The sequence below is a fragment of the Trichosurus vulpecula genome, chromosome 1 (genome assembly GCF_011100635.1).
Source record: "Trichosurus vulpecula isolate mTriVul1 chromosome 1, mTriVul1.pri, whole genome shotgun sequence".
In the NCBI taxonomy this organism is placed as follows: Eukaryota; Metazoa; Chordata; class Mammalia; order Diprotodontia; family Phalangeridae; genus Trichosurus; species Trichosurus vulpecula.
The window spans coordinates 394,698,637-394,713,892 of record NC_050573.1 but is presented as its reverse complement, the minus strand read 5'-3'; the positions used below and the strand labels follow the sequence as shown (position 1 = coordinate 394,713,892).

General features: G+C 44.2%; 1 protein-coding gene across 1 annotated transcript; it reads left to right on the top strand.

Annotated features, from left to right (window-relative positions):
• The first annotated feature begins 9,868 nt into the window (after positions 1-9,868).
• On the top strand, positions 9,869-14,309 carry RAX (retina and anterior neural fold homeobox). Its single transcript, XM_036750849.1, has 3 exons — positions 9,869-10,166; positions 10,647-10,891; positions 13,809-14,309. The coding sequence occupies exons 1-3, from the start codon at positions 9,869-9,871 to the stop codon at positions 14,307-14,309; spliced, it is 1,044 nt and encodes a 347-aa protein (XP_036606744.1).
• Positions 14,310-15,256: the final 947 nt, after the last annotated feature.

The window sequence follows — 15,256 nt, the reverse complement described above, 5'->3', positions numbered from 1 at the left end:
AAAGTCTCACTAATCAAACAGTCCTTCCTGTACTATCATTCCCATTTTACAGAGGAATAAACTAAGGCCCAGAGAGGTCAGGTGGCCTATACAAGTAACAGAATAAGAGATAACATCTACAATGCCAAAGTCGGCTCTAGACTAGGTACTGGTGAGATATAAGGGAAGCCATAGAAATCAGGAATGGGAAGGACCTTAAAGGTTCAATTAGGTTCAATCCTCTGGAGACAAATCAACCAATTCAGTTTTGACTTAAGCAGCCCTAGAGGGTAAAAATGGCTAGCTTGGCAGATAGGCAAATCTCCTTCCCAAAATAAGGGGCTAGCAGATTCCCAGAGCTCCCTGGCCTTGGGGCCCAGGAAGAGGCAAGGCTGCTGCAGAACTGGTATCCTAGGATTGGCCTTCTTAGTACTAATAGGATAGACAAAGTTCAGAACTGTCATCCCATCAAGATAAATGTCTCTAGTGCTTCCTCCCAGACAATCTGATTTCAATTAGACTAATTAGAAAATAAGTAAAGAGGAATTACATTGCTTCACTTTTTGCAACTCAACTCCCCCCAACCAAAAAAAAAAAGAGTAAAGGCCATTCTCTCCAAGGAAATTCAGTATCCCAGTGTCTGGATTTTGAAAGTCCCTCCCTTATACCTCCAAAGGAGAAGTTTAAAGTGCCACAGTACTTTTCAAAATATATATACATATATATACACATATATATGCATATATATATACAGACACACATACATGTATATGTATGTGTGTGTAGACAGATAAATTTAAAAATCAGTGTGCCCAGTGTCTCTATGTTAATGAAAACTCATTTTTCTTCTTCCCTGGAGAAAGAGAAGGATGCCAAGAATTTGGCAGGAAACACATTCAGTCATTAAGTATGGTCAAAATCTTCTCTAATTCCACCAGCACTCAGGAAAAACACAAGAGATCCTGTAGCTTTGTCTTCTGCTACAAAGAAACTGACGTGTCAGGGATTTATATAGTACGGGAAAAAATGCCGAGAGCCCAGTCTGTTTTAGGCCCGCCATTTAGAAATTTCATAGATGAAAGTTGTATACCGCGTTAAAGACTGCAAAGCACTTTTATATGTTACCAATTATGAAGTTTACAACAAGCCTGTGAGGCAAGTAAGACAGATCTTATTGGCCCCATTGTGCAGATAAAGAAACTGAGGCCCAGGGTGATTTTTGTGACTTGCCCGAGGTCACAAAGCTAGTAAGTGTCAAATATAGGATCCAAACTCTAGTCCTTCTCACTTCAAGCCCAACACTCTATCTGCCATGCCATGCTTACAGGAGGAGAAATGAAGGCATCATCTTCATTGTTATATGCAAATATAAATATTTAAAATTATCTTACTACAAACTATGTGAGCATTAGGTTATTCTGGTCGAAGTCTTGAAAATCCATATATGATTCCTGAAAACAACAGAGGGCAATGAAGAGAAATAAGCATTACTAAGCACCTACCCTGTGCCAGGCACTGTGCTCCTCACAAGAGCCCTAGGAAATAAGTACGGTTATTACTATCCCCATTTTACAGTTGAGGAAACTGAGGTAAGTGACTTGCCCAGGGTCACATAGCTAGTAAGTGTCTGAGATGGATTTGAACTCAGGTCTTTCTAATCCAGGAATAGCACTCTATCCACTGCACCACCTAGCTGCCTCTAGCGGCAAAGGACTTGGGAATCAAAACCCAGTTTCTATTAGTGACTTTACCAGTAACTAGCTGCATGACCTTGGGTGGGTCACTGAAACTTGTAGAGCACCTAAGTTTCTTCATCTGTAAATGAAAAAGCCGGACTAGATGGTCTCTAAAGTCCAATCTGGTTCTAACATTTTAGGAGCCTATGAAACCACTGAAATCAAAACTGGCCGATCACTTTTAAGTCATTGTACTTCGTCTAAGTTTCTTAATTGGTCATTTTTAAGACATTAAGGTGTTAAGGACATTGTTAAGAGACGACAAACTCCTTAAGTGCTGGTGGTTGATACAGAGTCATGGTGCCTGCATTTGTATAAAGGATGACTTTCAAACTGAACAGTTATTCCTGGAAAAGACAAAGGCTCCGAACTGCTTCTGTCCCCCCTTTGCAGCTGAACGTGTGATTCCATCTGTGCTCTTCTGAGAGGCGTTCCCAATTCCACACAGAATAGCTGTAACACAAACCTATCACTTCACAGGCTTAGGAGCTGTTTGATAACAATTACCTGTTATTGTGATTTTTATTTAGTGCTGGGCTGGAGAATGAAAGGCTATTACTGAAGTGGGAAATTTTCAATACCGGCATTATGCAGACGGAGGCAGGGAAAATATGTCTCTGCCACCATGAATTGCTCTGTTTTGCGGGGAGGGTCACACAGAGCAGCAAACTAGTCCATGAACTACTTTCTATTTGGATTAGAGAATCATATAATATATGCCAGAGAACTGGTATATACACACAACTATTTTCTTTTTTTCCCCCTCATTTATAGCATCTTCAAAAAATCCCTGACATTATCCATTTGAGTACTCCTTTCCCTGGTGGATATTGCAACCAAACCATATTTTCTCATCTTGCATGATTTTTTTCCTTATCTTTCCATAAGTCCTCCATAAAGACTCCACCTAGATGAAAGAAGTTATTAATTTAATATTTCGTGGACCCAAGTACAGCTCTGAAGATATCCATCCCTCACTCTCTTTACATAAACAGTCCATCTATTTTCTTATCATACATGTCCTTGATCACATCTTTCACAGCCTTTCTTCCATGTAACTGTTGATAATACGCTATGGCCTATTTACATTCACAACACATTTTCCCATTATAGTTTGAGTCAGTTGTAATTATGGCTTATTTGAGATCATGGAAGTCCATGATTCTTAGACACATAGCATCGATATGAAAACAATGGTGTTTTTAAAAGGTGGTCTTGGGGTGGGGGCAGGGATCATTTAGACTAATGAGCAATTTTCCCAAGTGTATTCCAGAATTTGAGACAAGATGAAGAAAACTACCCACATTTATCCACCAAGGCAAATACTACAGAGGGAAGCATGAGTGACATAAGAAGAAAAACATCGATGGAGGGGACAAATAATTCACATCAGGCAACATTCAAGAAAGAGGGGAGTATTGATGTACATGGTCTCAGATGTCTATATACAAACATGCAGAGTAGGAATAATGAACAAGATGAACTAGTGTAAGGAGGAAAGTACTTGACAGGATACAGCTAACTCATAACTGGCTATCAGAGTGTATACCTTATTTAAAATGAACAGATTGGATAAAAAGGGTTATAGCACAGCATTGTGTATAAAAACAAAATAATCATGTTAGAAAATCCCCAAACCCAAGAGAAGGAAGGACAGTAGAGAGTATTTGGGTTAGAATTAGTGGAGAAGCAGAAGCAATATCAGGAGATAGTAGGTTACCTTGCCAGTACAATGCCTGGCACACATCAGGTGCTTAATAAATGCTATTATAAGACACCATATAGTTGGTAGTATGTAAGCTTGGTTCTGGAGTCAGGAAGCTTATCTCAGATCATTATTAGCTGTGTGATCCTAGACCGAGGCAAATCACATAGCTTCTGAACCTCAACTTCCCCAGCTATAAAAAGCGGGAAATAACAGCACCTTCCCAAGAAGGTTTTTGTGAGGATCAGATGAAAGCAAATACAGAATACTGGTGGGAATAAATTGCTAGAGATGACCAGACCAGAAAAAAGAGATGGAAACAGGTCACCTATATGTAGGATTATTAGGAGTCCACACTAGTTAGACTGTCCCTCTGAGAAAATAAAAGCAGCTGGTGGCTTGAATTACTCATAATTGAATTCTTTAAAAAACAGAAGGAGCAATGAAGGGGAATGGATAAACTGAAGCTTTTGTTTTGTTTTGTTTTTGCCAAACTGAGGGAAACTTTGAAAGAAAAGTGACTTCTCAGTCTTAAGAATTTGGTCCACTTAAAGAGCTATACACTTTCTGATGTAAACCCTAGAAATGTGGAGTTAAGAGGGGAAAAAATAGGTAGGATGGGAAACTTTAAAGGTAGAAATTCTGATAGTGAAAACATATTATTCTGATGGGGAAATAAAAGGGGAGTGATAAAAAAGAATAATATGACTACATAGGGTATTTATTAACCAGCCTAGATTTTTGATAGATATGTACAGAATCATTGAGGGAAGAAATTGTTTTGGAGAAGAGACCCACCAACAGCAGCTCATCACCACCAGCAGTAACTGCTAACCAACTGCCACCACCAGGCAGAGGGGCACAAGAGCCCGGGGAGCAGCATCACCCCTCTTCTCCCAGAGCCCTGATCCTTCACAGGCCAGTCTTCACAGCCATCATCTTGGGAGGTGGCTTCTACAGAGAAGAGGCCAGGCATCTCCACCAACAGCCAGCCAACTGCCACTCACAGGGCAGGCGAGCCAGCCTAGCTGAAGCTGCAAGGCACCCTGAGGGAAAGACAAGAGTGTGCCAGTCACCAAATCACCACCAACACCTCTGTGACCATCTCCCCTCTGACCCTAATGGAGACAGCCCAGGACCCTGAATGCTGGAGTCATTAGAATAGCTATGCTTCCAGCCCAATGTCAAATGCTTCAACATCATAGACCAGTATGATTTTATGAGTGGAAATGGCATTAAAGAGGAGGTATTACCACCTGCTTTACCACTGAACCCCAAGGAGCATGGAACCCTTCCATCTGACTTGCAGCTGAGACCTCCCATACCGTTTTGTCTCCCTCTTCCTTGAGAGCAGAGACGGCCTTACTTTTCTATTTCTACCCACAATTCTTTAGAACAATGCCTTTCTACATTTAAGTACTTATTTTATTCACTCAAGATTTTGATTAGAAACTGAGGAAAGGAAGATGGTGCATTACATGATAACTGTTTTCATGTATCTGAGAGACTAGTATGCTGAGTTATAGAGACCAGGTCCCTTCTAACCTCAGAAGCCATGTAGTTCAACCTTTTCATTCTATAGCTGAAGAAACTGAGGCCACAAAAGATGAGATTTGCCCAAGGTAACAAAGGTACTGAACATTCAACACATGATTTGAACCCAGGTCCACTGACTCCAGAGAGCAATCTCTTTACTATACCAAACTGTGGCCTAAGAAGGATTAGACTTTTGTTTTGATACAAAAGAACACTGTGTGGAGGTTGCAGAGGGCAGATAGATTTCTGCTCAGTAGAAGAAGCTTCCTAAGAAGTAGAATTTTTCTAAAGAGGAATGAGATGTCTTGGGAGAGAATGAGTTCCCTCACCCTGGAGTTCTTCACGCAATGGTTGGATTGCCACTTGTCAAGAATATTGTAGAGAAAGGTCTTATTTGGGAATAGGTGAGGACTATGTCCTTTATTAGGTCCTTCAAACTCTAAGATCAGGTATTGTGCTGACAAAACAATATAAATTAATTTTTAGTTCCCTGGAATTTACTATAATGCCATCCTAGGATCTCCTTCTATAGAGTATATAATAAGCAAGACAATCTTTCTGTTGCTTCAGTAAAAATCCCATCTGGATGCAGTCCAAAATAAAGAAAACTATTTCATGCTGAACTATGCAATGTAATAGGGCATATTTAAGCTTTTAAAAAAATTTTCCTTCATCCTATTCTTCCTCCCAAGTTGTTCCTTCCTCATCTGCCCCTACTCCCTCCCTCTGAGAATTCTCTCTCCAATATCACCCCAGGACTTCACTTTCTCTTCCCCCTGCAATTCACAGTGGGGTCTTCTGTTCTGGAGGGTGCCCAGAAATTCTTGCCACCCCAATTTGTAGACACCCTCCTGACCTAAAGACAAGTTTAAGAGATGGACAACCGTGCCCAAGAGCAGCCAGTATGTGAGAGGGCTAGGGGAAAGACATTTTCTTTTCATCAGTCTAATGAAATAATGAATTAAAGAAAAGCTGAGTTCAGAAGCCAGCCTCCATGCTTCTGGAGAAGCAGGGCTGATTGTATGCTGGTGTAACTGCTGTAAAAATGCTGCTTCATATTAGAAGAATTAGGGACATGGCAAAGTCCATTCATCTTCACTAATAGAGTTCTTGGGAAATACACATGTAGATTAGACCCTCACAATGACCCCCGGCTGATTGCTTTGAGTACTCTCCAGTGCACCCACAATGGTATTGACTTGCTTTTTATACTGAGCACAAAAGATGCCCTAACCTTCCCTTGTCCCTCCCTGCCCTGTTTCCCTTATAGGGCCCTGCCAGTGGATGTTGAAGTCTTTTTTTTTTTTTTTTTGCTTTTCTCCAGAGACTCTGAAATAAACAGTAAATAAAGGATAACCTCACCTGGAGCTATGAGGGTGAGCTGGGCAGTTCCAAAGGGAATTAACTTTGGAAAACAAGACCATAAGCCCCTTAGCAGCGTGTGGGCAGGAGCTTAAGAAAATGCGGCCAATCTTTGTTTAGGAGTGATTACAGAGATCAAGTTAATATTGGGGAAGTTTACATATAGTGTATTCTCATTCAGACAAGGAAAAACAAATGCCAATTAGTTATGCTCACTCCCATACTCTACCATACACACTAAATTAAGCAGCTAAAAGTTTAGGTTTCATTGACCACCTTTTCTGTATAATTGGTACACTTAAACCATATTGGATTGTCCTGACGACAATGTCCTAATGCACAAAATTCTTCTCTATGATAATTTCCCCTCCAGAATGTCTGAGGTCATCATGAAATGCAGAGATGAGGGGTGCTGTAGTAAGACTGCTTCATTGTAACGTAGTGTATATGCAGCAGACGGACCGATAGGCTGGAAGTCAGGCAGCTTGGATTCTAGTCCTGGCTCTGGCTTCAACCAACTTTTAAAATTTGGAGGAGTCAATTCAATGCTCTGAGACTTGGTTTTCTTACCTGTAAAATAGGGGATTTGGACTAATTATCATTAAGGTCCCCTTTACCTCTAACACAGATTCTATGACTCTATGTACCCCATTTGCACAGGGTTTTGTTAATCAATGAGTAAGCACTTCATAAGTGCCTATTATGTTTCAGGAACCATGTTAGTCACTGGGTCAATATATTCTGGATAGAGTTCCACATCTGTGGTCTCTGATCACAGTTCTTAGGGGAACTAAGCTACATTTGCCTCAGTTTCTCAGGTTCAGTAATTCAGTGGGGGGGGGGGTGGGCCGAGGCGCATCTGCTAGAGGATATGTTCTTATTTGCTATGGTTGATATTAACATTTTTCGAGACCTGTGATTTCATCAACTGGCAACTCTCCATAACTTGCAGCCTTACAGAGTTTCCTGAGGCCCTGAAAAGTGAAGTGGTCATGCTAATATGGGTCAGGGGCAGGCACTGAGGCAAAGGCTGGACTTCTAACCACCACTCCAAGGTTTTTATATATATATAAATAATTTTATATATATTATAAATCAATAACATATGAAGATATTAAGACCACAAAGTTACCTAGAGACAGAAAAGACTCTTTTTTTGAGATGAAATTTTAAGAAAGTTCCAAAGCTTCTATTTTTTTTACCACTTTTTTTAGAAGTCAATTTTTTTTTCTGAAAATTAAAAAAATTCCATAGCTTCAGCAATTGAAATCCTACCTAATGAAATCAAAAGTTCATTTTTAAAATGTCTGGTTGTAAATGAATCTGAATCTTGGCAAATTAGATGTATATGTTTTCATTTTGTTACTTACAATTAGGCATTGTAATATTATGAGAAAGCACTGGACTGACAGGAGAACTGAGTTCTGATTCTGGTTTAACTATGGCACTGTGATCTTGAGCAAGTGCATTCTCCTCTCTTGGGCTCAGATTCCTCATTTGCAAAATGAGTGTATGTATGCAATTTGGGAGGGGGAAGGAGTGTAGGGTATGCAGAGCAAATTATCTCTAAGATTCTCTTCCAAATCTATGATACTCCTTGTCTACAATTTAAGTTCTATGTCATTGGCCCTAATTTATCGTCTGTACTCTATGATCCTAAGTGTGGCCCTGGTTGTACTCTCCACATCCTTATAACAGAGTGGATGCTTGAAAAATATTTACTAAATGATGAGAGAAAGAAGGAAATCATCAGTGGAGAAGTCAGATTACAAAATATTTTGAAAATCTTGTTCTTGGAATCCTTCATCTTTAAGGCGATAGTTCACTGTCTCTTTTCTGACCCATAGCCCAAGTCTGATTTCTGATAGGCCAATCTTAACAAAGCAACTTCCAGTTTGGACTTATGGTGCAAACACACATATATACCACCTTTCTATTGATAGGAGCTTGACCGGGCTTGAGGAGTCAAGAATCCCCATGAAGGAAAGACTGGAAGTCTTGGGACACTACATTTGGAAGTTTTCAATCCTTCCCCGCTAGAATCAACTCCAAGCTATGATTAGCAGTTTTTGAATGGATCCAAAAACCAAAATCAACAAAAGAAAAGGAAAGATGAACACCAGGAATATTCCCCAAACATGCACCAGAGCCTCACCATGCCATTCCTCTACAGACTGAACACGGAGATGGTTTTGACAGTCTTAGGAGAACTTCAGAGGAAGATAACAGAAGTAAATCAACTGGTGACTCAAAAAAGTGGCTGGGGCTTCGAGTTGCCAGGGCCCCGCAAAGAAGCTTGGGCCAAGGGCCACAGTTTATTCTGAAAGGGATTCCCACCACTACTACAAAGGCCCAAAGAAGGGTGGAATCCCCTATCTTTTTTTCCCAACCAATTTGTTCCCAGGCTTGGAGGGGATGCAGATAGTCCCACTTATCCTGGGGAGAGAGTTAGGGGGAGGGGGTCGTGCTGAGTCTCAAGTGAGAGAGGAACCTATACGATTAGCTTAAAACATACGTGCAATTCTGGTGCCCAGGACCTGGGACTCGGTAGCAGACAGAAGAGGTATTTCAGAGAAGGAAGTGGTTTCGAGAGATCGCGACTTTCCCTCTCCTTCGCTCATCTCCACTCTCCAGAGCTGAAAAGACCCCTTTTCTGGGACTCGCCCAGTCTGTTTCCGCTGGATCCTCGTGGGCTTCTCAGGCCTCTAGCTGCTCTCAGTCCTGAGAGTGGTTGAGGTGAGGGCCAACTACGGGGGTGGCAAAGTCCAGAGACAAACTCCTGCCGGCCCAAGAAAGGGGACAGGCGGGCGAGATCTGGAAAGAGGAGCATTCTCTCCCGCTTCCACCTGCGGCTTAGGGTGTGGTGGGGCTTAGGGTAAGAGGGCACGAGGGAGGGAAAGGGGCGCCTTCTAAGCTCAAGCCCTAGTAGAGTCTTTAGTCTTCCAGGCTTTTCTCCATTTCCCGGCTCCATCCCAGTGACAGAGCGATGATCCCAGAGGCTCAGCGCGGACAGAGCCCGCCGGGGGGAAGGGTTCTGAGAGAGCAAGACCAACCCAGCTGGGGAGGGAGGAGCTGAAGGGTTGGGGGGGGGAGCTGGCGCCCCGGGGTGAGAGAGAAGGAGGAGCTGGAGGTGGGGGGAGACCCTGAGGCAGAGGGCATTTGCCACTGCTAGCGCAGGAGAGGAGTTGGTTCTCCCTGGCTCTTGCGAAGAAAAGGAGGGAACTCCTAGGGCTAAGGGGCACTGCTTACTCGGAGAGAGAGAGAGAGAGAGAGAGAGAGAGAGAGAGAGAGAGAGAGAGAGAGAGAGAGAGAGAGAGAGAGAGAGAGAGAGGCAGGCGCTGTCTCCCGCCCCCGAAGCATCTTCTAAAGTTAGTTTGGGAACTTCTGAATTTTGACTGTTTAAAGCGGGAAAGAAACTAAATCGAGCCTCTTCTCTCCCTTTTGAAGGAGCAGAAAGAAAAAAAGAGTAGTCCTCTCCCTTTCCTCCGTCCCCCCTCTTTCCCCATCCCCACCCCCTTACCCCACCCTTGCCGGATCTCTCTTTCCCCTCATGCACCTGCCGGGCTCGGCTCTGACCATGGCAGACGGGAGCTTCTCCCTTTCTGGACATCTGGTCCGGAGCCCCACCGCAAACCCCTCGCGGCTACACAGCATCGAAGCCATATTGGGATTTACCAAGGATGACGGGCTCCTCGGCTCCTTCCCGGCAGACAGAGGCTCCCGGGCTGCCAAGGATCAGGACAAGAGGGCAGGGGCCCGCCTCAGCTTACCCAGAGCGCCGGGCGAGGCAGAGGCGCCGCCACCGCCGCCGCCTCCCCCGCCCCCTCCCCAGCTCCCCGCCCCGATGCTGCCCCCTGCCCAGGCCCAGGCCGAGGAGTACGTAGGTGAGTGAGTGAATTCCGACTCCCTGGCCCCAGGGCTACCAAGGCTGCTTATAGGGGGCCCAAAGGAGAAAAGGAGGCCGCGTCCGAGGCTCAGAGCGGCGCTCTCTTGAGAGGAATGTTTCTTAGACAGTTTTAGTTGTTGAGATCTTAAAGATCTTATTAAGCTACAAAAAGGCAGAGTACCAGGTGTGTGGCTGGGGTCGGGGGGGTGGGATTCGGGGGCTGGGGGTGGAGGGAAGGGTTAAAAGCTTCCTTCCCAGGACAACTAGAAAGGCCCCAAGCAACACACTCTTCCAAGATCTCCATTGGAACCCAGAACTCAGAGGGCAAAGGGTACGGCTGGAGCCGGGGGAGGGAAGAAAGGAAGAAAGGAGGTGAGCAAAACCGTGCCCTGAGACAGAGTTGCTTACGGAACGGGTTCCCCTCGCCCCCCAGATGCTTGCTCCTATGGCCCCAAGGAGCCGGGGGAGGAATGTCTGAGCCCAGAGATGCCCTCCTGCCACACCCCCAACGACGGGAAACTGTCGGATGAGGAGCAGCCCAAGAAGAAACACCGCCGGAACCGCACCACTTTCACCACCTACCAGTTGCATGAGCTCGAGAGGGCCTTTGAGAAGTCCCACTACCCAGACGTCTACAGCCGCGAGGAGCTGGCCGTCAAGGTCAACCTGCCAGAGGTCCGAGTTCAGGTAAAGCGAGGCACCAGTCCGAACGCAGGGCACCTAGGGAGAGTAGGAGGGGCTCACCTTAGGTGCCCAAGGATGTAGAGAATACATTCCTAACCCGGGCTGATAGTGGGTGGCCAGCAGCAGAGTGGGTTTATGAACTATATTTAACTTTATGGGTTTTCTTTTCTCAAGGGCCCACAACCGTGGGATCCAGACCTGAAATCTGTTCCCCTCACAGCTAAAGACACTCGGTAATAAACTTACAGAGGTGTCTTCCTTTAGCCTTCCTAATTCTAAGGAGAGAGAGACAGAGAGTGTGTTTTTGGAAATCATGTCTAAATTAACATACGCATACTCCAACGTCATGGCCCTTAAGGGCTTGAGTTTGTGGTGTAATGGAGATTGGGGAAGGCTTCGACAGCAAAAGTAAACAGAAACCCATTCAGGATAATTAAATTATGGTATAAATCAACTCTCTACTTGGATGCATTCTCCCTCGATTATTTGGTCAGCCCTGCTGTCAAAAATTCTACTTTGAAATTGGGTCATGTTCTTCTCAGCTCCACTTCTCAGTTGAGACATAAAGTGGGATTTTTGTTTGAGAATATTGCTTTGCCATGTCTGTTTCAAATCCATCCAATTCCCAGTGCAGAGAGCTTTTCTTTTCATTGTATGGTACTTTTTTTGCTTTAATTAGAGCTGAATTATCTTTAATCCCCATCATTAAAATATTTAAAAGCCTTATATATTTGCTAGTCATCTGTGAAAAATCTGGGAGGGTTTCCAAATTGTGTGGATTTAAGTCAAACCTGAGGAGGAGAAATTGGGAACAAATTTCATTGGATCTTAACAGTTGGGATTCTAGGTATGCGAGTAGTTGGTTACCTTTCCATAAAGAATACCAAGTTGCTTTAAAACATTTATTTTTTTCTTGCAAATAAAAGAGGGCAAGGCGCTATTTCTTCATTGGAATTTAGGGCAAGATGCAGGGGGCTAGCACTAGAGTATTAGGTTGTAGTCATTTGGAAGGATCTCACGACATAGTTGCCTAACAGTATGTAGTGAGGTCAGTTCAGGGTACCAGAGAATAAAGCCTTCAGATAGGTCATAGTATGCAAGCCTAAACTGATTTCATTGGGCAGGGAAGAGGAGAGGTGTGTATATGTATTAAGTATTTGTGTGTTTGTGTGTGTATGTGTGTGTCCAGGAGTGTATGATGAGGAGAAAAAGAGAGACAAGGAATAGAAAACGATGAGGAAGGAGAGAAGAAATGGGTAGGATCCCCCTAATTGTGAGAAACTTTACTGAACTTCCAAGGGAGCCACCATGCTTATACCACCACAGCTGGCCTGGAGAACTTGGATTCCTATTCACTGAGCCATTAGGGGTAAAGGGGAATTGAGGAAATGGAAAAGATGCTGGGAGAAAAGTCAAGTTCCAAAGAAGGGGACCCTTTCCTGTGCTTCTTCCACTCTTGCTATTTCTGGGAAATTGAGTATTCCAGACATTTGAGGGGCAAAAAAAGTTCTGTTTTGGAGCTCCTGGGAAACAAAGATAACCCAAGATCTTAGTGCATCATGAGGGAGAGGGAGGAAGGTGTTCTTCCTTTCTCTACTCTAAACATAGATGTGTTCTTTCACAGAGGTACCTCAATGTAAACTTAGTTCTAGATTTACTTAGGTGCTTCGTCTCTGGTCACGGTCTCAACTGTGTCTCATCCCTCCCTTATCCTAAATCCTGCTTTTTTTTGGTAGTGATTCCCTTCCAATTAACCATCCTTTCTCTCTTAATTATTTCCTCTTTTCAGTTTATTTCTGGGGGAAATGGGAGTTTTTGTTTACCCTCACAGGACAATTAACACTCTCCGGAACTAGGTTTCACTCCTGGCCCTTCCTGAGTATTTTTTTGAAGTCCCTTTGCATTGGTTTCCAGATCCCTGGTTGGAGTTGAAATTATCTGTGTATGTACACACATGCACATACATATATACCCATCATATATAGGTATATGTGCATGTGTGTGTGTGTGTATATATATACATGCATGCATATAAATGTGTGTATATATATATATATCCACAAATACAAACATATACGTATGTATGGGTGTGGTGTGTGTTACCTCATGCTGACCACCATGCTCAGTATCATAAAGTTTGGGCAAATAGGTTGACAAGGGAAAAAAATAAGAACTAAACCTAGAAGAAAGATGATTGAAATTTACTGGGGAAAAGGAGGAAGAAAGAGAGGACAGGGCATGTGGAAAAAAAAGAAATGAAAAGAAAAAAAGATAAAAGATAGAAGACATGAAGGGATAATGAGGGGAAAGAAAGAAGAGAGGAAGAAAAGAGAAAGTTGTAGTGGAAAGAGTTGGATTTGCAGTGGGAAGACCCTGACCCTCTCCCTCCCCCTAAACCTTACTTGCTACGTTTGTGATCTTGTGTTTTCTTAGGAAAATCATTTAGCCGCCCTCAGCCTAAATTCCCTTCTCAGTAATTTGGAAGCTGGTCCAAAAATTCTTAAGACTGGGATCTGTGAGCTTTTTTTCCAAAATATTTTATAGCCATTTTTAATAGAATGGGTTTCCTTTGTAATCTATAGGTTTTATTGTATGCATCTAAAAACTTTATTCTGTGAAGGGGTCCATAGGTTTCTCCAGACTGCCAAAGAGGTCTGTGACACAGAAAAGATTAATAATCTCCTGCATTAGATGATCTCTAAGGCTCCTTCTACTCTAGAAGCTATGATCCTAAATCAGAAACAAGAAAAGAACAGGATCTAAGAGGGGCTACACCAAAAACTGTGTACAGTCAGAATAGAAAATAGAAAATAAAACTCTCAGCCGGCATTTCGGGGAATTATGGCTGGGAGGCACCGGAATGGTGGGGTGGTACGCGGTCCTCCTACTCTGACCATCCCGGCGCGTTGTGTGTCCGCAGGTGTGGTTTCAGAACCGGAGGGCCAAGTGGAGGAGGCAGGAGAAACTCGAAGTGACGTCCATGAAATTGCAAGACTCCCCTATCCTCTCCTTCAATCGTTCCCCGCCATCCACTGCCCTGCCGCAGCTCGGGGGAGGCGTGGGAGGCGGTGGCGGAGGCGGTGGCGGGGCGACCCTGCAGCTAGAGTCGTGGCTGAGTCCTCCACTCCCCGGTGGCGGCGGCGGCAGCACCTCCTTACAGAGCCTGCCCGGCTTCGTGACCTCCCCGCAGGGCCTCCCCCCCAGCTATACGCCCCCACCACCCTTCCTGAACTCCCCTCCTCTAGGGCACAGCCTGCAGCCCCTTGGGCCACCCCCGCCTCCACCTTACCAGTGCGGACCTAACTTTGTGGACAAATTTTCCCTGGAGGAAGCAGACCCTCGTAATACCAGCATCGCAGCTCTGCGCATGAAGGCCAAGGAGCACATCCAGTCTATTGGGAAGCCTTGGCAAGCCATTTGAGACCACTGACTTCTTCTCACCGCTCTTGACCCCACAGGGGATCAAGCTGTGGCCTTTCCCCGCACAGAACAGCGAGTTGCTTTCCCCTAACACACTTCAAACCTATTCCCCGGCTGGATCCCTTAAGCTGTTGTAAAGGATCCCAACGTTATGAGGGCGACCCTCCCCTCTGGCTGTGCTCCCCTGTCCCTTGTCCCCCAAGCAAGCATTCTGCTTCGGCCGGGAGAGCCGGACTGTCTTCAGACTATGGAGAGAGTTAGCTCATGCTCACTGTTCCAAGGGGACAGTAATCAGTGGGATGGGGTTGATGGAAATCCTCCAAGTCTCTGCTCAAGGAATAACTAAAAGCTATTTGGAACTACCTGTACTCTATCCTATTACACCAATTCAACCACAAGAAGCAAATGCGCCTTCCTTTCTCTTAAGCAGCTGGAGGGAAATAAGATGTTCTCAAATCATTCCATTTTCCAACATTGACCCTCAGTTTACTGACTTTTAGAGGACTCAATCAGCCGGCCAAAGAGATGGAAAGTTTTCGGCCAGTATTGGGGCTTTTGTTTCTTCGCCTGCTCTCTGAATTTCGGGTGGCTGACTGTCCTCTGCAAGATTACATTGACTGGGACTGGTAGTGAGGCTGAGGGAGGAGTTGGAGGAGAGAACCAGTTAAATAAGTTTTAAGAAGTTGTTTATACATAGTGTAGTTTCTAAATATCATTGGAGAGAATTAAAGACTACTTTCTGTGATTTTACCTGGGTTGTTTGAGGTTGAAAGGGAGGTTTGTGAGACCATGAAAGTTTGTGGGGGAAGGGATGCTGAGAAACAGGCAAATTCTCCTAAAGTCGCTGAAATGGGATGTTTTGGCAGTGCTGAAGACCTTAGATTTTTCTGATCAAACTGGTGGGAATTCCAGAAACCACTCAATCACTTGGTTCTCGAGGAAACAGAT

Bases quoted from the DNA above. Each gene is read 5' to 3' on its own strand.
- RAX (XM_036750849.1), top strand. From the start codon at position 9,869: ATGCACCTGCCGGGCTCGGCTCTGACCATGGCAGACGGGAGCTTCTCC. The intron at 10,167-10,646 runs TGCCCCCTGCCC...CAGATGCTTGCT, and splicing joins CCAGCTCCCCGCCCCGATGC to CCTATGGCCCCAAGGAGCCG. The intron at 10,892-13,808 runs GTAAAGCGAGGC...GTGTGTCCGCAG, and splicing joins TGCCAGAGGTCCGAGTTCAG to GTGTGGTTTCAGAACCGGAG.